This window comes from Vanellus vanellus (genome assembly GCF_965231255.1).
Source record: "Vanellus vanellus genome assembly, chromosome: Z".
NCBI classification, from domain to species: Eukaryota; Metazoa; Chordata; class Aves; order Charadriiformes; family Charadriidae; genus Vanellus; species Vanellus vanellus.
This window is the reverse complement of record NC_138908.1, coordinates 87,952,690-87,979,283: the sequence shown is the minus strand read 5'-3', so window position 1 is coordinate 87,979,283 and position 26,594 is coordinate 87,952,690. Positions and strand designations below refer to the sequence as shown.

General features: G+C 52.0%; 1 protein-coding gene across 14 annotated transcripts in view; it reads left to right on the top strand.

Annotated features, from left to right (window-relative positions):
* The window catches only part of TCF4 (transcription factor 4), a 239,753-nt gene that overhangs the window by 195,456 nt on the left and 17,703 nt on the right, over positions 1–26,594 (top strand). For 8 of the 14 annotated variants that reach the window (XM_082497060.1, XM_082497063.1, XM_082497061.1 and 5 more), the window contains 7 exons: positions 1,993–2,098; positions 4,427–4,560; positions 7,722–7,854; positions 17,506–17,573; positions 18,894–18,972; positions 21,593–21,669; positions 23,873–24,076. In XM_082497060.1, the coding sequence (XP_082353186.1) occupies positions 1,993–2,098; positions 4,427–4,560; positions 7,722–7,854; positions 17,506–17,573; positions 18,894–18,972; positions 21,593–21,669; positions 23,873–24,076 (801 nt within the window). Of the gene's footprint in view, positions 1–1,249; positions 1,299–1,992; positions 2,099–4,426; positions 4,561–7,721; positions 7,855–17,505; positions 17,574–18,893; positions 18,973–21,592; positions 21,670–23,872; positions 24,077–26,594 lie in introns of those variants that run through there. The other 6 variants (XM_082497064.1, XM_082497062.1, XM_082497057.1 and 3 more) reach the window with 3 other exon arrangements.

Below are 26,594 nucleotides of genomic sequence, written 5' to 3'. Positions count from 1 at the left end.
ATCTCCGTAGCCCTTTGCTGGACCCTCTCCAGCAGTTCCCTGTCCTTCTTGACCCGGGGAGCCCCGAACTGGACACAGCGCTCCAGATGTGGCCTCCCCGGGGCAGAGCAGAGGGGGAGGATGACCTCCCTCCACCTGCTGGCCACACTCTGCTTGATGCCCCCCAGGATGCCATTGGCCTTCTTGGCCACCAGGGCACACTGCTGCCTCATGGGCATCCTGTTGTCCATCAGGACTCCCCGGTGCCTTCGCACAGAGCTGCTCTCCAGCGGGTCAGCCCCTAAACCGTACTGATCTGTGGGGTTGTTCCTCTGTTGGTGCAGGACCCTACACTTGCCCTCTGTACCTGTAATCCCGTTACACGCTGACACGCGAGTACGAGGTTCCCTCCCGTGGTACCAGCGCGATGGCGGTGACCCATCCCGCCCGGTGCTCCCGCCCGGCTGGCGGCTGCGCGGTGGGTGCTTTGGCCGGGTGGGTGCAGAGCTCCGTCGCCTCTGGTTTTACCCATCCGAATAGTCTCCAGCCCTCCCTGGGGCTGCTGCGGCACCGCCGGCGGTGGGGCGTTTCTCCTGAGCACCCCAAACCCTCCTCGGCTTTGTCCCGGGCACGGAGCTGCCGTTGGCCCTGCCTGGGCGAGCGGCGGTGGGGCTCGGGAGGCCCGGGAGAGGCCGTGCCGCTGCCCGTCCCTGTCCCACAGCGCCGAAGGTCCTCAGCATCCCGCAGCCCCTCCGCCTTTTCCCGCCTGGGGTCTGGGTTCGGGTGGGTTTTTCGTTTGGTTTGGTTTTTTTTTTTTCCCCCTCGCAGCCCTTTGCTCCCCCGGGCCGTGGCCGGGGCCTGCCGGCGGAGGAGGGCCGGGCTCGGCCGGGGGATTTCTCTTCCCTTTGGCCGTGACCCGCGAACGTCGGAGCAGGCGCTCTGCCAATTTTGTGATCCGCTGCCTGCTTCAAAATGGAGGCAGGAAGGTATCCATTTTCATCAAGGAGATGACAGTGCTTCAGTCTTCCTGACCATCTGGAGAGAGGCACCTCCAGCGCGGAAACAAAGCGCTGAGGAGCAGAGCGAGAGCGTAGAGGCAGAGGGAATAAACTGCACTGTAAATAATAAATTACCTTATCACCCTGGTTGGTGGTTGGTTGGGTTGTTGGTTGTTTTTTTTTGCAGTGGGGGGAGGGCTTTTGGGGGGTTTTATTTTGGTTTTAAATGCCGTCCTGGTTGAACTAACCTCCAGCAAGGAATCCAAGCGCTGTTTGCTAAAAGGCACGTTGCAGAAAGCTCTGGTGTATTAGTAAACAAATGTAAGTAAATTAGTGTTTTGGCACACGTACTAAGTTTATTGCACAGACAAATATAATAAGTCCTTAGAAAGGAGGAGTTTTTCCCCTGATGTGTACACACGCTGTGTTGGTGGTCTTGTGTAGATCCAGGTTTTTAATAGTCCTTTCAAGCTGCTCTGGAAGGAGCTCGATCCCTGGGAATTTAATATCCCAAGATATGTTTGTAATTTTCGGTGTTCTTGATAACGCTGTTTTTCTAAATTTCTTTCTTTTTTGTTTTTTGGTTTGTTTTTTTTTTTAGTTTGGGAAATAAAGTTTTTGACTGCCTTGCAGTGCTTTCAGTTTTGTTCTTAAGTGGGTAACGTCTGTATGCTTTCATACGAGAAAATCAGCTTTGTTTCAAGTTCCTGTTTATTTTAAGCTCCGTAATGCTCTAGGAAGAACATATGTACATCTGTTTGTTCATTTTATTTACAGAAATCCATAGTTTGACAAATACCTTGCAAATACCCTTGTTTAAAGCTGGGAAATGTCAGGCTGGAGTTTCTTTTGAAGCTTCAAATTTATTTTCCAGTCACACATATACTGAGGTTTTTGTGTTCTGAGAGAAGAATTATGTGGTGTTGTGAACTGATTTATACCGAGCAAGGTAAAAACTCGATATTTCTTTCCTGCTTCCTGCTAAAGGCATACTAAATTAGTCTTCTTTCCTTAGGTTTATGCCCCGTCAGCAAGCACTGCCGACTACAATAGGGATTCACCAGGTTATCCATCCTCAAAACCAGCAGCCAGCACTTTTCCTAGCTCCTTCTTCATGCAAGGTAAGGAGCCGCTTTCCAAAGGAAATCTATTTTGCATACGTTTTCTGCGGTTGGATTTTGGTTTAGGTGTAGTCCAGACACGCTGCAATATCATCGCGTGGTCTGTAACATTACCGTTAAAAACGAAGACCCGTACGTCTCCGTTTGGCCGTTGTGCCTCTGAACGCCGTGGTTTGATCCTGCGGGGAAGCAGCCTGACGAATGACTTGCCAACCTCTTATCAGCTGAGCTTCTTGGAGCGTTTTGGTTTTTTTTCCCCAGCGTGTGCCCGTATATTATGCATGCACTTAATGCACACAAATTTGTGCGCGTCCTTTGTGCATTGTTGTTTTACGCTAACGAGAAAGATTTTTGTCCTGTGTCAAGCGTACGGTGCTACAAGTATGTCTATTTGCCCGCATAAGGAATTAGAGCAACCTTTTTATAACGAAGCTGTTTCTCTCATTTGAGGATGGGTTAATAGTTTCCCTGTATTCGCTGCTACCCTGTTTCTCGCAATGCTTACGTGCCAGTACAGTGACATCTGATATAACTTAGTAAATAAAGTTCCTAGAGTTTGGAAAGATCCACCCACAATTAGGGTACTCAGCTTTTGCCACATTTAGGGCAAAATAATTAGCTTTTAAACGCTTCTACATGTACTCTGCTTTAGGCTACGTTAAGGGGAAGTAAATCTGTTTGCTTCAGCAGAACTGCTAGGCTGAGGTGTTTGCAGGGATGGGATTTTATTCTATATACTTATATATACACTTCCCAATTCCCACCCTTAGGAAAAAAACCCAAAACACCAACCCGTTTTGTGTCCCCACCACCTGAAGGTCGTGGGCGCTGCTCAGCGTCCCCGGGGATGGCTCAGCACTCTGTCTCAGGGTGACCGTCTCCTGCGGCGCTTTTGCCACGTCTCCACCTCTTCATTCGAGGGTGCTCGTGTCTGGGCAGCGCCGGCAGGACCGGCCGGGCTGCGGGCAGGAGGGACCACCGGACCCTCCTGCACCGGGTCCAGGGCTGGAGCGCTGCGAGGAAGGGGTTCTGCTGGTCCTCCACCAGCTCTGGTGGGCCCTCCTGGGAGGGAAGAGGACATCGTTCAAAGCACTGTCCCCTTCCATCGCCTCCTGGGTGGGGGATCTGCATCTGGACCGTTTCCTGAGCGGTGGTGGGAAGTATGGACCACAACTGAACGGTGCTCTTGGCTTAATGCACGAATAAATGCCGCCCAAAGAGCAACCTGCTCTGGAAGCCCTATGGAGTTATGAAGCTGGGGATTAATAGGGTTCTAATTATATCAAATATTTACCCTTTGTAGCGCTCAGCCTTTCTGCGGGTTTAAATGTTATCTTCTCGCAGATTTGTATTGAAGACATAAATCTGAGTTCAACGACTGTTCAAACAGCCCTGGGAAGGTGATGCTGGACGTGCCACTGCCGCCAGGGTGTTTGAAGTGTATAAATAAGGCAGGGCTGTAGGTGAGACATAATAATTTTTTATTAGACCAACTCCTGTAGTTTGAAAAAAAAAAAAAAAAAAAAATACCGCCAACTTTTCCAGCCCACGGGCCCGTCTTTGGGGTCTGCTGATCATTATGGAAAAATTACCTTTTTTTTGTTCTTTTCTTTTTGTTAACATATTGGCGTTCTTCCAGTAGGAAGTACATTCCACTGCATTATTATAATTCTATTTCAGCGTGCCTAGTTAAGTGCAAAATATGCAACCAACTTTTTTACTTGATAAAATTTGGGGAGCCCGGTTTATACCCTTCAGCGCGCGTCGTGCCTCGGCAGCGACCTGGCCCGAAGGGCGACCGCCGTGCTCAGGAGAGGTGCGGAGGCGCAAGCTGTGAAATCCCTAAAAGGAGAAACCATCCAAGTGGTGCTACTCCCGTCTTAAACAAACAAGGAAAAAACAACAGCGAAACAACTCATAAAACTTTCGGGATGTGGAAACGCTCAAAGTTCAGGAATTATCAGATCGTTTATCGAGCTAAGGCTTCTCCAAAGCTCGTTAGCCCGCCCTCGTTCTGTAGGCTTCAGTGTCTTTTGTTTCAACGTTCAGACTTTTGTCTCTGATGCAATTTGTTATAACGGAGTTTGGGCACTTGAGTTCACCATAGCAGAGCATAAAGGAATAAAGCAGCGGGAGACTTTCAAGCCGAAGCGACGTGACTGTAGTGAAGCGTGGCAGGATGACGCCGGTATTCCCCGTTGCTCGGTTCAGCTTCACTTTTGTTAAAGTACATGGTCTTACGCTGAAGCGGCGTAGCTCTGTAGCCTCGTTAGGCTCGTTAGGATGGAGTTTGCACAACGCCAGCGGTGTTTCCCTCCTGTGTTACAGATGGCCATCACAGCAGCGACCCGTGGAGCTCCTCCAGCGGGATGAACCAGCCCGGCTATGGGGGCATGCTGGGCAACTCTTCCCACATCCCCCAGTCCAGCAGCTACTGCAGCCTGCACCCGCACGACCGCTTGGTAAGGCATGGGGGGCACGGCTTGCGGTGGGGGACACGGCTCGCGGTAGGGGATATGGCTCGCGGTGGGGGACACGTCGTGCCCACCCACTCACGGCACTGACACGGCTTCTGGTTGGGCCGCGGAAACGTTCTCCGCACAGCCTTGTGCGCTCCCAGCTCTGCAAAAACGAGTTTGGGAAATCTCCAACCACTTTGCTGTAGAGATTTTATTTGGGGTCCTCGGAGAGAAGGAGAGTTTTAAGCTGAAGCCCCGGGAGCGGAGGAGGCTGACTGTGCCCTTGGCTGGGTGGTGGTGAGGCCCCGGCACGGCTTCCCCCGGGCGCAGAACCCCTTTCCACTGGGGATCACAGAGGAGCTGTGGCTGCCCCATCCCTGGAGGGGTTCAAGGCCGGGTTGGACGGGGCTGGGAGCAACCTGGGCTGGGGGGAGGTGGCCCTGCCCAGGGCAGGGGGGTGGGAGCTGGATGGTCTTCAAGGTCCCTTCCAACCCAACCCATTCTGTGATTCTATGATCGCCACCTCTGCACATACCGCAGCCCCTCCCAGTGCAACTGGGAAGGGAAAACAGGAGGAAAAAATGGTGACACAGACTGTTCCTCCAGCTGAGGTTGCAAAAAGAGGGCTGAGCCTGCGTTTGTACCCCCTGCTCGGCCGGTGGCCGCCAGCCTGACGATGAGCCGCGCGCACCCCTGCTTTTTGGTGTGTGTAATTTATGGCAGTCAGTGTCCTTCGCTGGTCTGAGTTTATAGATAACCATCTAACATCAATTTTCTGCTTTAAAAAAAGCAGGGGTTTTTTATTTTCTCTGGTACATCCTGATCCCTAGCCGGAGGAAGTTGCTGGGACCGATTCCATCTATTGTATTGGAGTGGAATAAAATCGGAATTAAGTCTGATCTGAGTACAACTCAGGGGATATTCTCCTAATATCACGGCTGAATTGATTATGTAGAAATAACACTGGGTTCCATCTCAATTCAGTTTTGCGGTTTTCTTTTGTTTCAAGTGCAAAGTAAAGAAATGAACGGACAGCTGAAGTAATTTTTCTCAGAATGTGTTAAACATTCCAAGTAATGGTTTTCTATTCTGCACCTCTACTTCTCATTCTTGAAGACGGTTAAAAGGGAAGAGTAACGAGGAGGAAGGGAGGAAGGAGTCCCTGGCTGTAGAACCTTGCAGAACCATCTTTCGGGGAATAAGAAGAATTAAAGTCAGTCTCGCAAACTGAAAATTAATTTGCAAAACAAATCTTTAAAGTCTCACATTTAACGAGGTTAGCGCACTGCTATGTAAAATTAATAGGAAGTCAAAAGCAAAAGAAATTGCCTCAAAAACTGCTTAATCATGTCTTTATAAAAGGCATAATTAAGGCACTGAGCAAACTTAACGTCGCTCTGAAGTGACAAGCATATATAATAAAAATCGAGCATAACTCTTAAAACCCAATTTAATCTAATTTGTTATCTACACTGGTACTCATTCATCAGAATTAGGTGGCTTTTCGTGGTGTCAGCTCAGGGTAGAGGTAAGACAGCATCGTGCCTTCAGCCCAGCATCGTGATTTCAGTTCGGGTCCCTGCAAATGTCCTCTACTTCTCTGTGACCTGTAGAGAAAATGCATAGAGCAAAAGAAAGAAAGAAAAGCGGTATCTCAGGTGTATCAGTGATTTTCTAAACAGATGCCCGGAATACAGAGAGCGGTTCTCTGTTAAGCAATATCCAGACGCCACGTTTTTCCTTAAAATATTTGGGTGTAGTGCTTTGATGTCTCCCCCTGAGAGAGGAGAAAATCCCAAACCAGCACTTCGCTGCGTGTCACGCACGAGCCGTTGGGCAGAGGAGAGGGAGCCGCGTGCGTTCTGGCCGCTGGGCTGAGCACTCCGCGTCCGCTCCCTTCTCCGTCCCGTGCGAACCGCTGCTGAGCTGTGCCGTTTCAGCCGCTTGGGTTTGGGGCTGAAGTCCTGGCGTGGTTTATAATGAGTCAAAGCCTGAAAATGTTAATTCAGACCTCAGTCAGAGTTGATGGTCATTTTTCCATGGGTAAGAAAAATAGGTTTGGGCTGTGTTGTTTACATTCTTCGAGATAACTTTCAAGTATTCAGTTACTTGGCACTTCATCACAAGAAATGGTGAAAAAAAGTAATGAAATGGCACAAACGAAGGGAAGGATGTGTTCAGCCAGCTTCCCGTGAACCACCTACGGAGGCAGAGGGCGCATCGATGCTCTTGCTCTAACGCTCCCCGCCTCGGTGGCCAGGGACTGCCACGTGTCGCCAGCTGCCCGTGTTTCTGAGGAGGCTTTGCATCAGCGTCTCCAAAACCCAGAGGTCTTCTGCGGGCCCTCTCTCTGCTGGGGGCAATGCTGTGATAGACATAAAAGCCGGGCATGTTCGAGGACCTGTCTGCACACAGTGTCTCACACCAACTAAGAAAAAAACCTATTCAACAGTGACAAACAGCGCTAATGGAAGCCAGGTTTATAGGAACGCAACTTCAGCAAAACGTTTGACCACAGCGATGTTGTGTCACAGCGAGGAAGGTTTGTGTTGATCCGGCCCTATAGCTCCCGAAGTCTGGGGCGTGCTGCCCAGACGCTCGTCCCACGCCTGTTTGGAGAACCTGACCCACCGCCATTCCGATCGCCTGTCGCACAGACACCGCGATGGGAGGGAAAATTGATCCAGTTGATTTCCCGGGGCGTTGGGGTCTTCCCTTATGGCCCATTTTGTAATACCAGCCCCGCACGGCTTGTAGTCAGATGTTGGGTTTAATGTCCAAAGCAGTGTGGGGTTTCTACCCCTTCCCTTGGAAGGTTCCACCTCCAGCCAACGGCTGTCCCCATCAAAAAGGTTTGCTTGATACATCACCGCACTTTTCTTTCTGAATTTCTTCTCATGACACCTCTCTGGTACCATCATCGGTTACAAACCTTCCACGGTGGATATTTATCCCTATGGGATAGGTGTGTGCTGTGTCTCCTCCAGAAGATGTCAAATCTGGCTGGAAAAATGTGCTCCGCCCTTAATCTTAGGGCAGTATTCCTCTCCTCTCAGTTGGGTGAAGTACAACAGCGCTTGGGGCTGGGGCAATACGAGCTGCCTGCTGCCTTCTGTGGTCACAATAGTTAAAATATTGCCTTTTTTTTGTCCTTTTTGCCACAGAGCTACCCATCACACTCCTCAGCAGACATCAATTCCAGTCTTCCTCCGATGTCCACCTTCCACCGCAGTGGCACAAATCATTACAGCGCGTCTTCTTGCACACCCCCTGCCAACGGGACGGACAGTATCATGGGTGAGTTGAGGGCAGGCGCCGCGGCTGCCGCCCCAGGCTCTCCCTTTCCCTCCCGGCTCCTCTCGCGGCCGCCTCTGCGCCCTGCGCCCGCGCCGAAGACCTGAAATCACGGGGGAGGGGTTTTGGATGGTATGTGTGGAAGGAGCAGCTCCTCAGTTCAGTAGGTGGGGAGAGATAGCGAGAATTTCCTGGAAATAAATACATCATAGTTGACCTTCACCTCCTTCGCTCATGCATTTTGCTACTGCTGCTTCTTTTTGTGAATTAAGTCCAATTGCAGCAAAGCCCTTTGCTTCAGAGGTTGTGTGGAAGACGTTGCACAGCTAAGTGCCCGATCCCACCGGTTTTGAAGTCCGATTTGATCGTCTTTAGTGATTTAATCACCCGCGGTGCCGTGTGAGGCGATACTTGTGTATCGCGACATTCGTCCCCTTCCGTTCTCGGCTGGGTTTCCACGTGGTGGGGGGGAGCGGCGATGGCAGCGTGTCCCTGGAAGGCAGAGAGCCACCTCTGACGTTGCGGAGAGTGACTCGGTAAATTAAGAGCATACCTCTCTATACTTAAATATTTGGCAAATACCGGCTCATACTTAAATACAGGAAATAAAAAAAATATTGCTTTGTCTGTATCTCAAAGAGCAAATGAAGCTAATTAAATAATCGGTAAATAGGGAACACATCGGCGGACACATGTTTCGGATTACACACATGATTCTGTGTTGAATGACTGCGAGCAGGACTAATGCAGTAAGAATGGAGGGTGGGTTCAAACATTAACACATGGGCATCATATTTTTCAAGATCTCCGAACAAAGAAGAAACTAAATACGGTCTCTTCTTAATTTGTCACTGTCTGAGAAAAACATATCCCATTTCAGGATAGCATTTCTGTGCTCGATCCTGCCGTCCCATTGAGAGTTCTTCCTTTACAATGTATTGCTGCTTCTGCACGCGTGACGTAGGGAAATCGCTCTCTCCCTCAAAAGAACTCCGGTAGAGTCAAATTGGATTCAGCCATCTTTACGCCAGTCACGCAGAGGCCTTACAGCTCACCTTTAGGGACACAAAACCTTGCGGAGGGGTGTACGGAGGCAGGAGCGCGAACGCAGTCTCCTGCCCCGCTGCCTCTGGGAGCCGCCCAGAAAAGTGCCCAAATTTCCCATGTGAAAAATGAGTCCACGTTGTCACCTGGATTCACCTCCTAAAAAAACGCAGGGTGTGTGAATCGGAAGAGCAGCCATACAGAGACGCGGGTTTTGTTTTTTTTTTTTTTAGCAGCTGTAAATATTCCACCAGTAGTGCTGCTGAGCTGCGCCTGCACCGAGGGCTGCGAAAGTATTTCTTGGATCTCGACGCAAGTCCTGTTCTCCTCCGCAACCGGGGAACCTCCCCTGAAGTCTCCTCCCTGATTATCCCGAGGAAGCCGCTTGAGCTGGCGCGGCCGGGAGCCGATGCGGCTCCATCCCGGTGCTCGGGCGGGATGACGGGCAGCGCGTTGGCGTAGCCGCCCCGTGCCGTCCCCGCGGGGGGACACGGGGCACAGCGAGCCGGGCTCGGGCAGGTGGGCTGCCTTCCCCGGTGGTCCTGCAGCTCTGAAAGGCAGCAGGGAGAAAATCCTTCCAAGGGGCTGTAGGATGGCATTGGCAGTGGTTAATTTGATGCTAAGCGTTGGCTTTTTATTTGCAGGGGTCTGAAGCGGTGGGATGTTTAAGCAAGCAGCTATTGAGACAGAGCGCCTTCAGCATCCGCTCTGCGAGTCTATGGCATCCCTCTGATGCGCGCATTAATCCCGCTTGCTGCTTTCCCTTCTAATGACGGGGTGTTTGTATGACATTATGCACTGTGACACGCAGCTTTTCCAGGAGAAACATTATGTGCGTTTCCCCTTGAGGCACTGGTTTCGCAGTAATTTTATTACCGGCGCAGTCACATAATGCTGCACTGTATATTTTACAAGAATGTTAAGCTTCCAGTTACAGGAGGGTGGTGAACTGTCGCGCAGTGTAAGAAGAATATGCCTTTTATCCAGCGATGTCACTTCCTCATAATTTGGGAAGATCATCAGCTGTGAATACCGAGATGGTGCAAGTTTTTCCCCTCCTCTTAACATAGAAGCATAATTTCCAGTCTGCTCTTTGAGAAAGCCCTATTCCATCAGAACAGCGTGAGTTTGTACTAGAATTGAAACTATAAAAAGTCGGGCTGGAAGTCTCTAATGAAGGCTCCAGCCTATGGGTTACACTAGATGCCTTGTGAGATATAATTACACTGGCTGAGATACCGATTCCTGGCAGTTTATTCGATAATCTAAGATTTACAATCAGAATCCCACCAGAAGGATGTGAAAAGGCTGTACTTCATCATTCTGTCCCTCCGCCTTCCAGTGCAGGATTGTTCTTCGCAGAAACACGCTGAGAAAGTTTTAGGAGGTTAACTCTGACAATAAACACGCTCTTCAACAGAGTTAGAATCAGTCCATCCCAAGGTCGCAGTCTTTCACGGTGGCTTCAGTACAGTAGCAGTCTGGTGAGTGGGGGGATAGCTCTCGAGGGCTTTGGCCGTGCTTTTCCAAGAGCTGTCGTACAATCCCGCTCCCGAGTTATCTTTGTCTTCGGCATCACACCAAAATGTGCTGGTGCTTTGTGGGGGCGGACACCTGCCTTCTCAGGTGGGGAAGCCAATGTTTGGGCTGACGCGTGTGTAGTTGTATTCTCTAATAATAGGTACCTCTAGACCGGTTTGAGGCAAGAGAGACTAGCGTAGGTAGGTAAGAAACGCCTTGCTGCTTCAGACGGGTGGTCCATCTAGCTTAGAATTGAGCGACGAATCGTGACCTTGGCCATTTCTGCAGCTCCTGCCCTTCGTACCGCCCCGGCAGCCGGGACTGTTGTGTTAGTGAGGTTGGAGGGGACATCCCTGCCTGGTTCTTCAAGCGTCTGTTTCTGAGCCTGTTCTCCATGCAATCGTCTGATCCCCTTTGAAGCTGCTGAAGCTGGCTGCTCGCATGGCTTCCCCTGGCTGCTCGCTCGCTCCCCGCTCTCTGGAGATGGGCTTCACTCACCTGTTTGAAATTTCTTTTCCTGGAAGTTTCCTTGAGTGTTGCTTTGCTCCTGCCTCAAACCCTGGTCCATCATTGATTAGGTAGCGGAAACCTTTCTTGACGTCTGGATTTGGCTACTTCGGTCGATTAAAGCACAGTGCAGAAATGCCTTGGACACACGGTGCCCTTCCGGATTTGCAGGAGCTTGGTGGTGTTCCTTGCACTAAGTTGTTCAGTGTTTTGCATAAGAACTTGAGAACTTCTGTCCTTGGTCAGACCAAACGCTCGTCTATGCAGCAGCCCTGTCTCCAGCGCCCAGCGAAGGCTCTGAGGATTTCCTTGGGAGGAATATAAAAACAGCCGTGATATTTTCCCAGTCGTCCCAGTGCTGGATGCAGCGCTGAGTATTTAGGAAGCTTGAGTTCGTTCTTCGTGAAGTGACCCGGCCTTTCCTGGAGGCTCGGCCTCACCCAGTGCCGTTACACATTGGTGAAACGGTGCTCCTTCTCGTTCATTTTGACTCTTCTCCCTCAAGACCTGATGTGGTCCTCCCTCCTTCTCGTGTTCCCGTAAGCCCCAGATGAAAGTCTTTCTGCCCTGTTGTTTGGGTTTTTGTAGCCTGTGTCATACCCCACGGTAGCGGTCCCTTTTCCAAGCTGGAGAATCCACATGTATTGAGTTTGTCCTCTAAAGGAACCACCCTCTGCTTTTTCTGACTTCGCTGCTTCTTTTCTGTAGCCCTTGATGCTCTTCCCTGCTGGACTTACCGGGTCTTTGCTCCATATCCAAAATACGGGTGTCGTGAATTCATGGAGGGACACTGCGGGTTTCTGGGTTCCCTCTGCTCTTTGCCCACTCGTTGCTGGTGGTTGGGGTTTTCTTGAAGGGCAGTGAGGGGCTGGTTCTGCTGTTTAACCATCGGCTCGGCTTGTCAGCTAATTAGGTTTTCTCCTCTTTCAGGACTGGTTGGCAGGTCCCTGAGAGCGCGCTTCTATGTACTTATGGCATAAGGCTTTTTTCCCCTCCATGTTTGTTGCCTGGCGTGTTTTATGTATGTACGGCATTTATTGCCCAGCAAGTTCGTGTTACAAGAGCTGCTCTCTACACGTAACAGTGTATTTTCTTATCCTGAATCAGGATCTTGCCAAACGTCACGGCCTCGGCGCGCGCCGCGTCTTTTTCCAGGCCGTGCATGAGTATGTCAAACAGCACAGATCTGCACAACTGGGGTAGTGCTGGTGATACTCCTCCCTTATAAAGCAATTAGCTTCTCTTGTAGTCCTCTCTTCATCGTTTGTTAATCTGCGAGAATATCCTCACTTCCCCGTTACCTGAAGGCAGTTGAGTTTCGTTAAGAGCCTTCGGGAGGTGGCTTTGTTAAAAGCTGAGAGTACAAATCCATTATATTTACTGGATCTCCTGCGTTGATGCGCTCGTCGTGGTTTTGAAAGAATTTAGATTTGCAAGACATGCTTTCCTCCAGAAAAGCAGTGCTGGTCGTGCAATATGCTGTATTTACCCACCAGTGTATTGCTCTGCTATCTTTCCTAGTGGAGAAGTCAGATTTAAAATCTGGTGGCTCCTTGAATTCACAAAACTTTGTTTTCGGTATTGGTTTTTAATATTTTCTACCTTCTTTAGTGCAGCGTGAGGTCGCTCTAAGCAGTTGGTTCTACTCGGCAGTTAGGAGTTAGACAGTTTTGTGTCTGAGTTCCTTGAGAGCTCTTAAAAACTTCATTTGGCTCTTCTTTATTTTTCTTTTTATTGATTTATTTTAAAGCCTTAACATTGACACTTCAGTTGGAGCCAATTTCTCTGACTAATGCCTTGTAAAATATCATCTGTCCCGTGGCAAGGCAGATGAAAATAATCTGTTGAGCATTTCTTCTATTACCCTTTTTTTTCCTTGAATTCTCCTGTTGCATCTGGGTCGTTTGCAGGTCCTCCCAACCCTCCATCATGGTCCTTCTTTCCGGTGGGCTTGAAAAAGCTTTTAATATTAACTTTTAAGCCATTAAAAATTGCTCTTTCAAAGTATCTTTTTGGTCTTACATGTAAATTGTGTTAAATATTTCTCTAAGATGCTCCATCTCGCTCAACTTGTACGCATCTTACGGTTGTCTTCCTAAAGCTGTAGGGAAGTGGAGGAGCGCTTGCCGGATGTGATGAAAGCCTTTTGTTTAGGTGGGATCAATATCTGTTCAGCATTCCACTTTTTTTTTTTTTTCTTTTTTTTTTTTGGAAAAACACCCAAGGATCGGTTTTACCCCGAGGTGACGGAGCGAGGCGTGAGCCTGTGCGAGACCCCGCCGTGGTGACCCCCGGAGTTGCTCCCGCGTTCCTTCGCCGGGGTTTGGCACACCTGGCAGGTTGCCTTGCCAGTGCCCCCGCCGGGAAGATGGACGGAGCTGCTGCGGCAGCGCCGGCGGCGGATTTCATCAGATCGCTCTTCGGTGCAGGATGACAGATCTGATGCCGGCTATGCTGGGCTGCGGTCCTTCTCCCCCGCCGGCCACTCGCACGGGAGGAGCGGGGTCTGCACGGACGTGCGCTGAGCATCCCCATCGGTCCTCACGGTGCCCTTCCCAGCCTCGTCCCAGCAGTTCTTGTCTTTCGTATGAATTTTCTTCCATTCTGGGCGCTGTTCTGGACAGCAGCGGAGCTTTTCAGAGCTCGGGTAAATATCCCGATGGTTTAAACCTGGCGGTTGCAGGGCACCCCGAGGCTGTCAGCTCTGCCTGGCCCTGCACAGCCTTTGGGGCGTCAGCACTGCGTTTAAATAGCGTTTCATTGAAGCCGGTGGTAAAGGGATGGACCGACAACTGTGCGATATTAATAGAAACAGTTGCTTATATGCCATAGCCCTTCCCTGTGTAAAGCAGCACTGTACGTTACCTTTCCCTGTAGCGATACCCTGGGTTATCCTTTCATACGTTTGAGCTCTGGTTCTTATTTCTGTAGCGCCCGGTCCCAGGATGATATTAGTTTTGTCCCATTGCTCCCAAAATCTCTGGGCTCTTGCAGCAGATGCTCCTTGCTGTGTCTCTTCTTAAGATTCTCTTTTTCTGTTCTTCCTTCAAATTGCAAGGTTTTCTTAGTCACCTACAGATTTCAGTCGTGTCCCTTACGTTACCAAAATGACAGCTAAAGCAGTTCTTTTATTATATAGTTATCTATATATAGTTATCTATATAGTTATATATATATATTATTATAGTTCCCATGTAAAATGGTTGATGATGTAAGAAAAACATACATTAAAAGAGCGAGCTGGATTTAAGCAATCCCAGTTATTTTTGTGACATGAGCGCTTTCAGAAGATCTCCGTCTACTTACGCTTATCTCGGTCTTCCACGCAGAAGGTGCTGTAGTTCCCTTCCTTGGCCCGTTTTCTCCCCTGTGGCTGAGATCCCCACGCCGGGAGCGCTGGCGGGCGGCGGGAAGGAGCCTCAGCCCAAAGCGCCCGTGCGCGCGCTCCCGCCTGCGCTGGCTTTCCCGCGGGCTTTTGCAATCTGCAGCTTCGGAGCTGCATCCCGGGCTGCCCTTCGGTCGCCACCGATGGATGTTCTTCATGAATTTGTCCCGTTCTTTTTAAATCTATCTATATGTTTGGTCTTTGCATACCTTAAAGCAACGAGTTTCCCCGTCTGATTGGATGCTGCTGGGAAAAAAAAAAAAAAACCAAAAACACCTTTTTTTTTGGTTTGTTCATTTTAATGGGTGGCTTTCAGTTTTTACACAGGGAGAGCAACAAATAACGGTGCAGAGCTCCCCTTCCCCACGCTAAAAACCTCCGCTGTATTGCTCTTCGAGCGCACCTTTCCCCGTGAAACTCCCTCTTCTCTGCAAACGGGAACTTTGCGCGCTGCTGCCCATCCCTGAGGCTCTCCCTGTATGTTTCCCAGGCCGGCCGCATTAATTTCTTCTTCAAAGTCTTCCAGGAAAAGTTTCATATTCAGTATAGCTGAAGAATTCCTTTGTTCTTAGCGGTAACTAATAGAAGACGTGGCCCAGCTCAGAGCGCTCAGGTTCCAAGGAGCCCGTGAAGGAAGACCGCGGTCCCCGCGCTCGCTTCTCCCGCGGGACCGGTGGAGCTCATCTCGTTAGGAGAAACCAACCTGCAGACAGACAAATGGAGGGCTTCATTTTAGAGTGATGCAGTTAGAGTCACTTAGAAAAAGGAAAAAACCAATGCATGATTTACATTTCGGTTCGCTTTAGAGCGAAGTAACTGAATTTCTGGACCTCTGCCTGGTATTATTTAAGTCGCAAACCTTTAGGTTGTGATTTAGAACATTAAATTGCTCTGATAAGTTGGATCTCTGGCTGACACTGCCTGTTCTAGCTGTCTTCGCGTTTCTTCGTATAGCTATCTTTGTACATCTGCTGCCTCATTTCAAACTGAGCCGCCGTTGGCAGTTGAGCACATTTGCAAGTACACAATAGTAAAAGTTTAACGAAGAAAAGGGGGGGCGGAGGGGGGGGGAGGGAGGGAGCAAGCCAGGATGTGCTGGCCAGCCGCGCTCTTCGAGTTGGTCTAACGGCGTCTGGGACACGCGGAGTCCTTGAGGTCTTTCCAGAGGAGTCTGCTGGAGGAGAAACTGTTTCAGGTTAAATGGGAAGATGCTGCGTTTTCTTAAATTTGATAACACGCGTGTTGTGCGTGAGACATAGAAGGAAAAGGCTGCTCTGTGCCATTCCTTAAGTTTTCCTAACTAGACCCTGCGGAAGCTGCTGGATATTTTGGGCTCGGGCAGGATGGGCGATCAGTAACTGGTACCTCCGAGAGCGGAGGTGTCTGCTAAGCAAGGAACACCGGGATGAAAGGGGCAAGGGATGGAGGCCAGGAGAAGCTGGTTGGAGATGGTGGGTGAGAGAGATGCTTCCAGGGTGGGAAGACTGGAGGAGGTGGAGCAGGAAAGGTGCTCTGAAGGGGGATGGCAGGACATCCCTCGGACCAGGGAGGTCCCCGGAGCTCGGAGTTCCCGGCTGCGGAGCTGCAACATGCGCGGGCAGATCAGCTCAGCTGCTTTGGGTGCTGGTCCGGATGCGTTCGGTTATTGGCGACTGTGGTTACCCCAGTGGCAAACGCGGAGAGCTGCGGAACGCATCCAACCCTGCTCCTTCCCACGCCTTGAATATTTAACGGCGTAACGCTGGGGCGGAACTTGGATGAGGCTTTTTAATGTCATTTTTTTAATGACTTAAAAAAGTGCCTGCGCATGCACTTTGTGGTACAAAGGTGCGCACTTCGGTCCCGGAGTCCTTTTCCCACGGGACGTCCCCGGCTCAGAGCAGGGGCTGAAGTCCTCTGGAGCGCGGGATCCCGTGGCCTCCTGGTGCTGAGCCTGCCGAGGGGCTTTGGGGGGGAGCACGGGGGGGACTGAAACCCTTCAGAAGCCTCCGGATACGGGAGCCTCTCCGGCCTGAGCCCTCGCATTCCAGACGTTCATCCAGGCGCTGTGGGGTGGTTACTGACTGCTGGTCTCTCACTTTCTGGCCACCGGGCATAGGGTCCTTGGGGATGAAAGCAGAAGTATTGAGCACGGGCAGCAGCGAGGCAAAGCTGCGCTTTTAGTTTAGAAATGGACATATAGATGCTGAAACCGGTGGGATGTTTCACCCTATTTTTCCTTTTCCTCAATTCTTCTTCTTCTTCTTCTTCTTCTTCTTCTTCTTCTTCTTCTTCTTCGGAGATGTTTCAATCCTGTCACCTGAGCGTGAGAAACTGCTGGCCTGCTACCCCATGATTTTTCTCGCCCTAAATTTCTTCTATAAAAGGTGCAAACCCATCACCCGAGAGGTGGGGAAAAACCATTTCATTAAACGCTCGTGAAATATTTGTACAAGTGAAGTCAGAAGGAGCGCTTTGGAAAAGTCCATAGGGAGTTTAGTAACATCTTTAAAACACGCATCGGAAAGTACGCAAAGGACCGGGGTGACAAAGTGAGCGAGGGGAAAAACAAAATACCAGGTAGCTGCTTATTAAGGGCGCTCTGTCCTTCCCTCGCAGCGAGGGCGAGAGCCCCGAATTAGCGCCCGGCCCCAGCGCGGGCGCAGGGCGAGGAGCTCCGGCCCTCCCACCTCCGCGCGGTTTGGCTTTGCCGCCTTTATAATGTTCCTCCGCAATAGTTTTATGCATTTTATACCTGAAATATCGCCCTTACGTGTAAGTTTTTGAAGAAGAAAACCGTCGGTCGAATGGGTTTGCCCAGTTTAGAGCACCACCTCAGCGCTCGCGGATGGGCACCGGGTCTGGGCTTCGGCTCGCCGCGGGCTTGCCTAGCCGTGCGCTTGCCTGTTTTCCGTGTCTTTGAGCATCTTCCGCGATTAGAAGCCTTTCCTTGAGAATAAGTAAAGCCATATGGCCAAGTACTAGCAAATACACCATATATTTTTTAAAAAAAACCAGCGCGTCGAGTTTATCTTTTATCTGCAAGAACGGAGCGTGAATGTGTTTGATATCTACCTTAGCAAACAAATTAATGGGCATTCAAGATTAATTTTACGTAATGAGCATTAAAATGCAATTAAATTATGAGCAAGTGGACGAGGAATAGAAGTCTATGTTGCCTTACTGTCTGTTTTTACACCGAATCTTTTGTTTTTCAGCAAACAGAGGAAGTGGGGCAGCAGGCAGCTCGCAGACTGGTGATGCGCTGGGGAAAGCACTCGCCTCTGTAAGGAAATATTTACTTTGGAATACACGTTTACCGTTTTGAAAGTGTGAACTTTAATGAGAATTGGACGCCTGGAGTTTATGAAGACGAGCAGCAAACGGGAGAGATGTGGTCTCAGAGGTCACCCGCGTGGAGTTACTGCCATCTGAAATATTGAGCAATCGGTGCAAAATGGTGTTTAAAAAGTTTTAGACTTCATTTTACGGTAGAATAGAAATAGAAAGAGGGGAAGGCTTGGCCCGGTCCCGTTATCTGGGTGCCGAGGAGCTGTGTCTGTTAGTCTATCGCACACCGCATTTCCGAGGGCGAGGGGGGTCCGAACAGAACCCAGCGGCAGGACGGCTGCTGCGCGAGCGAGCCATCCGCAAACAGATTCCTTTTGAATTTGCCTTTAGATTTTCTATTTTTCATGGCAGTTTCCACCTATTCAGTTACCGTGGTTGCTGTTAAAGTCAGCGGTTGCCACCTCCTACCTGGGTAGCTGGCGTACGGCGGTTTCCCAGCTCCGAGCGGGCAGAAACCCCGCCGTGCCCCCGCTACCGCTGCCGTACCGGTTGGCACGGGCTGACTTTTAACAAGGACCACTATAGTTATTTTCTGGGCAGAGTGGGTTCCATTGAGTTCTCATGAGAGTTAATTTTTTTTTTTTTTGAATATTCTTCCATGCCTCATTGAAAAAAAAAAAAAAAAAAAGAAAAAAAAACAAAAACACCAAAAAACCGCAATGTCAGACTCTAGTTTGCCTGAAATAACTGATACAGTACAGAATCCACTTTGAAGTGGTGCCCTGACAAATGGCACGGGTGGCGAGCGGGGACGCCGCGGGGCGGTGGCGCCCTGGCCCGGGCACGGGGCACGCGGGGGCTTTCTCGCCACAGCGGCGGCCGAGTAGTTGGGAGTTTGCCGCTGCGGATCACCCGCTGTGCCAGGGTTAAACGTGCTCTGCTCCCTTTGCTTTATTTTTGGCCGTTGAAGGGATTTCAGCGTAACAAGAAAAGCAATTTTCAGGCGTGTCGTTCAACGACACTCATTCGTAAGGTCGTCTGTGCAATGGAAATGTGTATATCTGCCGTAGCAGGTCCGTGTGACAATCAGGAACCATCGCTTAACTGGGTAGTGTCTGTTCCCATCAAAAGGGGTCTGTTGTCCAGCTTCCTGCATCTAATACGGTTTTGCCTTGATAAAAATATTAATATTTGAATAAGAGGCTTTTTAACCTGTCCTGCTTTCATTTAAATGAACTGAATGCATAAGAATTCCATATTTCTTTCTGCATCAGTTTGTGATGGCTTTAGATTAATTCTGTATCATCTTTTAAAGATCTATTCTCCAGATCACACCAACAACAGCTTTTCATCAAATCCTTCAACTCCTGTTGGTTCTCCCCCTTCTCTCTCAGGTATTGTTGTTACAATTCTATTTTACTGAACGTTGCAACATATTTTTGGTAGGAGATGCCTAAACGGGCTCCGGCGGTACCGGGTGTGAGGTGCGCATCCAGGCGGCTCCCGCGGTGCCGTGGCGGTCCCGCAGAGACCAGCAGAGAGGTGTCCCGCACGCTGCTTTTCCAGGGCAGAGAGAAGGTCGTTGCAGCTCTCGGGCGGATGCGTTGGCAGAAAAGCAGTGGGGGTGTACGCAGCCTTCTTGCGGCTTCCCGCAGCGCCCGCGGCGTCTCGGGGCGGGCGGTTTCTGCCCGGTGCGGAGCGCGTCCCCGCGCAGGGACACCCGAGCCCTCGCGGCAGCCGCGCTCTGGGGTTGGCCGTGCCAGGTCCATCTCCTCGAGTGGTCCCCCATCCCCTCCTGGGGCTGAAGCCAAAAGCCTGTTTGATCCGTAAAGCGTGTCTCCGGACAAACGGAGCCCCCGCGGATCCAGTTGAATCCATTTTATACTTTGTTTACAGTAACTGCAGAGTTTAACCAGACCCACTTCACTAATAAAAGCCTAAACTCAAAAGATCCGGAGGCCCAGGGTAGTTCTCATGAGCACCGTCCGGGGGTTTTAAACGCTTACCCGAGTGGAGTTCGGCTCTCTGGAACCCTGAGGCTTTCCAGGTGGAGCGTTAGGAGGACACGCCAACGCCTCGGGGAAGGCCTCTTGGCTTCCCATCCCCTCTGGGAGAGAAGGTCTATATCGCAAGGGACCGAAGACCCCGCTCTCCTCTTCTTCCCACGTGGATCCCGTTAACCGCCCCGGGGATCCCGAAAGGCAGGTGAGGCCGCCGAGTTGCCGTAGGGCGGCGCTGGCGAGGGCTGCTCCCTCCAGCCCTCGTTCTCCGGGGGGAGCGTGAGTAGCGCGACAGAGGTGGAGGGAGCTCCAGGGCTCGTGGTCCTTTAAAGCGGCGACCCGGAGCTGGGAGCGGCTCCCCAGTGGAAGGAGGGCTGGAGAGACGCAGGACGAGGTCCAGGAGGTCACCGCGGCCACCTCCATCACGCTCACCTGCTGTGAAGGAGCGCGTAACACCGGGGTGACAGCCAGCCTACCAACCTCCCCGCAAAGCCGCCCCTAGCAGGGGCTGGGGGCCAGAGAGGGGAGGCTGTGGCAGCTTTGGGAGGGGGTCTCACACCTCAGAAGAGGACTTTCTGCCCTTATTTTGCCCGGACTCCCCCCGAGGTGTAGCACTCCCGGCGGTGGGGCCGCCTTTCTCCCAGCGAGGCGCTGCCCTCCTTCCCCACGGAAGGGGCCGGAGTATGGGAAAATCCCGTACTAATGTGGGCTGCGTTGCTTTCCGCAGGCTCCACCGGGTAAATAGGGAGAACCGAGTGTCAAAGTAAATAAAAATAAGGAGTATAAGTGCATTTAAATAAGAGCTGAAAGCGTTTAGCGTGCAAAACGCTTCCCCTCGAGGATATCGAGGGCTACTTAAAAAATTATTTCGCAAGTAAAGATCGCTGCTCGTTGCTGGAGCAAAACCTCAACTAAAAGCTCCGCAGGGACCAGAAAAGGGAAGATTTAAGTTTTAATTAGAACTGGCATAATTATGACTTTTATGAGACAAAAAGAAAAAACAAAAAAAATCTTAACTGTGAGAGCTTAACCAAACCCGCCATGAGTTCCCCCCTGGCCCGTCTCCGTCCAAGCAAATGCCGCTCAGTGTAGACAACGCGATTAAAATCCTAATATTTCCATCACAAATCCTTAACCCCGTTTTCCGAGATCATGCAAGAAGATCGCTCGTTCAAAAGAACATTATAAATTGTCTAAGCATCGCGCTATATATATATATATATATATATATATAAAAAAGCTGTCGGGAAAATGCTTGACAAAACCCTTCTTTTTCCCTTGTTTGCCTCTTTCACAAGGGCAAATTTTTCCTTAGAAATTGCTGCTGGAGAGCAGGAGCCCTTTTCTTCCCGCAGCAGCAGGAACAGATTTAGAGCGGCGGATACAAACCAGAAGGTTTTTCGGTCAGACCTTTGGCGGTCTTAGCGGGCCAAAGCAAATAATCTGCCCAAAGAGAGCGCAAACCTTATCGAGCGTATACGTGAATGTTGTGTGCAGTGCTTTTACTGACTTCTTTTTTTTTTTTTTTTTTTTTTTTTTAAAAAAAGATTTTGTAAATTTGGGGAGGGGGAGGGGGGGAGGACGACGTAAGCGGTGGCACCGCCTGTGTCTGGAAGGCAGGTTAGGAGAATGGGCTGGTCTGTGCTGGGCTCGCGCCGGGCTCCGGCCGCCCCGCGGCGCCCTGCGGCAGCGCTGCTGCTCCTTCCACCGCCGAGACGTCCCCTTCTCCCGGAGCCTCTGGCAGCTCCAGCTGCCGGAGGAATGAATGCAGCCCTCTATGCCGAGGAGCAGCCGGGGGGAACTTTGTGGCCTGCATCTACGTGCTTTGCTACAAAATACCTTCTTTTTTTTTCTTTTTTTTTTTTTTCATCCGTGTGTATTTTGGAAGTTCTCCATATGTCTGCTCTATAGTCTATCTGGAATACGGCATTTACATGTCTACAAAACTGTCCAAAAAGTTTGAAAGACATTTTTGTTTGCATAGTTCTAATGGTAATTCCAATTTTACTATTAGCAGGCACAGCTGTTTGGTCTAGAAATGGAGGTCAAGCGTCATCATCTCCCAATTATGAAGGTCCCTTACACTCTTTGGTATGTTTTGATTAGTGACCTCCTCTGCCTCAGTATTTTACTTGCTGTTCTTTCCATTTCTCATCCATTCTTCTCACACAGGTTTTCATTTCGTTAGTGACCGCTATGCCCTCGGACTTGATTTTTACCACCTCTAAATTGGTATCGTGGGTGCCCCGCGCTCGAGATCGGTGGTGCGGCTGCAGCTGCCGCCGGCCGGGCTCTCCTCTTTGGCAGGGGATGCCGAGTTGGAATCCACTGGAAAGGGGCGGGAGGACCGCCGTGAGAGGGGGGGAGGATGAGCAGGCAGGCGGAAGAGATGGAAAAGGGGAGTCGGAAGGCGCCGGTGGCTGTCACGCCGGATGGCGCGTCCGGCGGCCCCGGGGCGGGAGGGAGGGAGGGAGGGAGCGCGGGCGGCGCGGCGGTGACAGTCGGGGGTCCTCTCCCTGGGAAAAACCGGCGGGCTGAGCTCACCGGGGCCAACTGGTCCTGAACGCTCACGTGGCAGAGAGGGTTAAAGGGATGTCGGTTACCTTTCCTGATGGAAAGATTCAGGAAGAGCTGGAGCTGGCCGAAAGCACGGGGAGACAGAGAAGAACCGTAGAGAATGCAGCGTGTCCTCTGTCTCGCTCTTCTGGGGGGGGGGGTCGGGGGGGTTCGCTAACCGGTGGGAAACGCCTGACGTAGCGTCAGGTGGAAAATAAATAGGGCTAGGACTTAAAAGCTGCCTTAAAAAAAGAAGCAACGGGGCGATTGCCGAGGGCGCCGAGCTCAGCCCCCCTCGTGCGGGGCGATGCAGCCGTCCTCTTGGCTTCGTTAGAAGTTTGCCAGAGTCGGGAATTAGCCCGGACTGTTATCCCCCCCCTGCCCCCATCCAGAAATCCCTCTCGCGGTTGACTGCGATATTTTCTAGGCTCTCTCTCTTCTGGAGGTTTTTTAGTTCATTTTGTTTCGTGGAGAGCAGCGGGGTCGCTTCGGAGATTTGCTGGAGAGATCCATGAGCTCTCCCGGATTATTTTTGCAGCTGAGGTTCCCCGGTGCACGGGGGCCGTCCCGTTGAGCTCCCCCGTTTCGTATTTTATTAAAAAGCGAAGGCTTGGGGTGCGCTGGGGCTCGCGGGAAGCGGAGCAGGGGCTGCGGGGGGGGCTCCGCGGGCAGCGGCCCCCGCGGTGGCTCGTCCCCAGAGCGTGACACGCAGACACGGGTCCCTCCGTTGGCGGAGCAGCCTGCGGCACAGGCGGGGGGGAAGCCTCCAGGTCGCTATTCCCTGCAGCCCGTGGCTTCTCCTCCTGCTCGCCCTGCCGGCGGCACGCCTCGCGGGCTGGTTTTTGGCTGAGCAGGAGCGCGGGGTTGGGGGGCAGAGGCTCGGGAAAGCGGCGGTCAGGGTTCCCGAAGGCTCTCCCCAGGGCTGGGGAGGGGGCGGGATGGTGGGAGAAGTTGGGGGGCGAGGGTCCGTCCCGCGCGGGCGCGCGGCCCTCGGCTCCCCCTGCTAATCGTTGCTGCGTGGCTCACCGGCCATGAGATGCTCAGTGAGGGAGGAGTACTTATTGCTGCTTTTACCAGCGATAAAAAGTGATTTCGGGATGCGTATCTGTAGGGAAAATATCCAACTAGCAGCGAGGGACTGCAGGACCCGGTAGTTTCTCTTTCTCTCTTTGTGTGTGATCCTGGGATTAGGTGGGGGGAGGAAAATCCCGGTCAGAGATTGATTACAATTAGAGGTATATTTGTTTCTTTACTTCTACTTCTTTTTTTTTTATTATTTTTTTATTATTATTATTATTATTTTTTAAGTATCGCTAAAACTTTTCAAAGACATAGAGGGCAACATATGTACTGTAATGATTATGTTCATGAGGAATCATTGAACCTGTTTTGCCCATGAAAATCAAAGCTGTACTCGTGTTAACCATGCTCTCTCCTTCCCCGCAACGCTACTCTAAACATGGCCCGAGGGAAACAAAAATCACTCCTTTCCAAAAAAAAAAAAAAAAAAAGAAAGAAAGAAAATAAATAAATAAGCCAAAACCAACCAAAAAAAAAAAAAAAAGACAAAAACCAAACAAAAAAAAACACCAAGGGGTTGAGAAGGAAGGACGTGGCTGTCAGTGACCGTGCCCCCGCGCGCCCCATGCCCACCGGCGGCAGCGCCTCGTGCCCGGCGCTGGGCAGCCCTGCGCGCCTGCTCATGCTCTTCCCGCTTTGTTTCTCGCACCCAAAACAGCAAAGCCGGATCGAGGACCGCCTGGAGAGACTGGACGACGCCATCCACGTCCTGCGCAACCACGCGGTGGGGCCCGCCACCGCCATGCCGGGGGGCCACGCCGACATGCACGGCTTGATAGGGCCGTCGCACAACGGAGCCATGGCCGGGCTGGGGTCCGGCTACGGCACCGGGCTGCTCTCCGCCAACCGGCACTCGCTCATGGTAAGCCGGGGGACTCGCCGGGGCGAAAAACTAACCGACGCCGCGGGCTCGGGGAGGGGGGTGGATGGGTGTAGGGGTCCGCGAGGGTTTGCGGCTTCTCGGAGGCGGTGGGCAGCGATGCAAGCGTGCCATTTCACGGGGGGAGCGATCGGCGCGGGGTGGAGGCGGGAGCCGTTGTACAGCTGCAAATGCGCCTGCGCGCGTTCCGCTCCCATGGCGGCGAGCGCGCCCGTCTCTGCTTGTCCCGGCCCGTGCCCTCGGCGCAGCTGGCACGGCGCTCCCCACCGGGACCGAGCTGCCGGGCTCTGCCGCCGCCATCCCTAACCAGCCCTGCCGGCGGAGCCGCGGCTGGCTGAGGGCGCGGGAGCTCCGAGAACTCACCGGCAGCCGCTGCCGTGGTGTATGGGGAGCAGTGGCTCCGTGGCAGCGGGGCAGGAGCGTGGGGTGAGAGATGCTCCGTGGCAGCGGGGCAGGAGCGTGGGGTGAGAGATGCTCCGTGGCAGCGGGGCAGGAGCGTGGGGTGAGAGATGCTCCACGGCAGCGGGCAGGAGCGTGGGGTGAGAGATGCTCCGTGGCAGCGGGGCAGGAGCGTGGGGTGAGAGATGCTCCACGGCAGCGGGGCAGGAGCGTGGGGTGAGAGATGCTCCACGGCAGCGGGGCAGGAGCGTGGGGTGAGAGATGCTCCGTGGCAGCGGGGCAGGAGCGTGGGGTGAGAGATGCTCCACGGCAGCAGGGCAGGAGCGTGGGGTGAGAGATGCTCCGTGGCAGCGGGGCAGGAGCGTGGGGTGAGAGATGCTCCGTGGCAGCAGGGCAGGAGCGTGGGGTGAGAGATGCTCCATGGCAGCAGGGCAGGAGCGTGGGGTGAGAGATGCTCCACGGCAGCGGGGCAGGAGCGTGGGGTGAGAGATGCTCCATGGCAGTGGGGCAGGAGCATGGGGTGAGAGCAGTCCCATGGCAGGAGGGGAGAAGCGTGGGGTGAGAGATGCTCCACGGCAGCGGGGCAGGAGCGTGGGGTGAGAGATGCTCCATGGCAGCGGGGCAGGAGCGTGGGGTGAGAGATGCTCCACGGCAGCGGGGCAGGAGCGTGGGGTGAGAGATGCTCCACGGCAGCGGGGCAGGAGCGTGGGGTGAGAGTGGGGCAGGAGCGTGGGGTGAGAGCGGTGCCATGGCAGGAGGGCAGACACACAGCAGGTGTGTGCAGGGGGGTAATGAGAGGGGGTGAAATCTTTGGGGCTTCGTTTATTCTTTGGTTCCCGGGCCAGGTGAGCAGGAAGTCCCTGCCCCTACCCAGGTCCTGAAATGCTTTTCCATTTTTTGCTTTCAAAGGGCTTTCGGTGGCGTTGTGTTTCGTGGGGACCCCCCCACTCCCTTGGGAAGCTGGGTGCAGTTTTTAGCGTCTCTTCCATCTTTTTCTTTTTTAATATATCAGAAAAAAAAATAGGGAAATCTTCAAGTCCCTCAGCAGAAGTTAATGATAAAATAGCGGTCCGGTGGCGCTGAGGAACGGCGGTTCTGGGTTAGGAAGCGGCGCAGTTGCGCACGCGCAGAGCGAAACGAGATCAGCGCAGTCTTCGCCAGGACTGAAAGGCGTTCGGCTTTCCACTGCCACATCTCGTCCCTGAAATAGCGTTGCTTGCTCGCGCGTGGAACGGAGGAAGGGAAGGAGGAGTTAGCCGGCAGTATTTTCGGATGGTTCGAGCTCTTGAGGTTAATTAAGCCGAGGGGAAAATACGTGGAAAGAGGAAGGGACCCGACAGATGCGTGGCCCGTTGGGTGCTGGGCGGCGCTGGGGAGGACCGCCCGCGATCCCCGCGCTCATGCCAGGCGCGGAGGGCAAGGCAGGCCACATCAGGAGAAAGAATTGCAATTCGCCATAGACGTATAGGGAGGGGAGAGCGTATGCCCCTGCTCGAGGTGCGTGGGAATTTCTCCTCGGCGCGCAAGAAGCCCCGAAAACAAGACCAAAACCCCGTTGAATTGAAAAAGCGCACGAGAAAGGGCACCAGAAGCGATGGGGTGGCACTGTACGCGTCGGGTATTTCCATGTAGGTACATGCGTGCGTCTGCCTTCCCCGCAGCCGGGCTCTGTTTTGGTTTCCCCATCTCCAAACCGCCTAGCGGAACGAGGAGGAGTTGGGGGACGAGCAGCGGGGATGGTTGCAAGCATGGGAGGATTTTCGTGGCGGGGGAGGTTGAACAGATTGCGGTGATTTTGTTTAGAAAGGGGATGAATAAGAGGAGACATAATAGAGGTACGGGGAATAATGGACAGCATAGAGAAGGTAAATCTCGCTCTCCTATTCATCCCGCCTTATAATTAAAGAACAAGGGGACATTCAGTGAACCCGACAAAAAGAAATACTTTTTAGTCGAGGCACAATGACCTGTGAAATTCATTGCTCCAAGATGTAATCAAGGCCAAATGTTCAGAAGCATTCCAAATAGGATTAGGCATCATATGGAAAATGCAAACATTTAGAGGTTTATTTGACAGGATTCAGACAGGATTCCTCCTTTT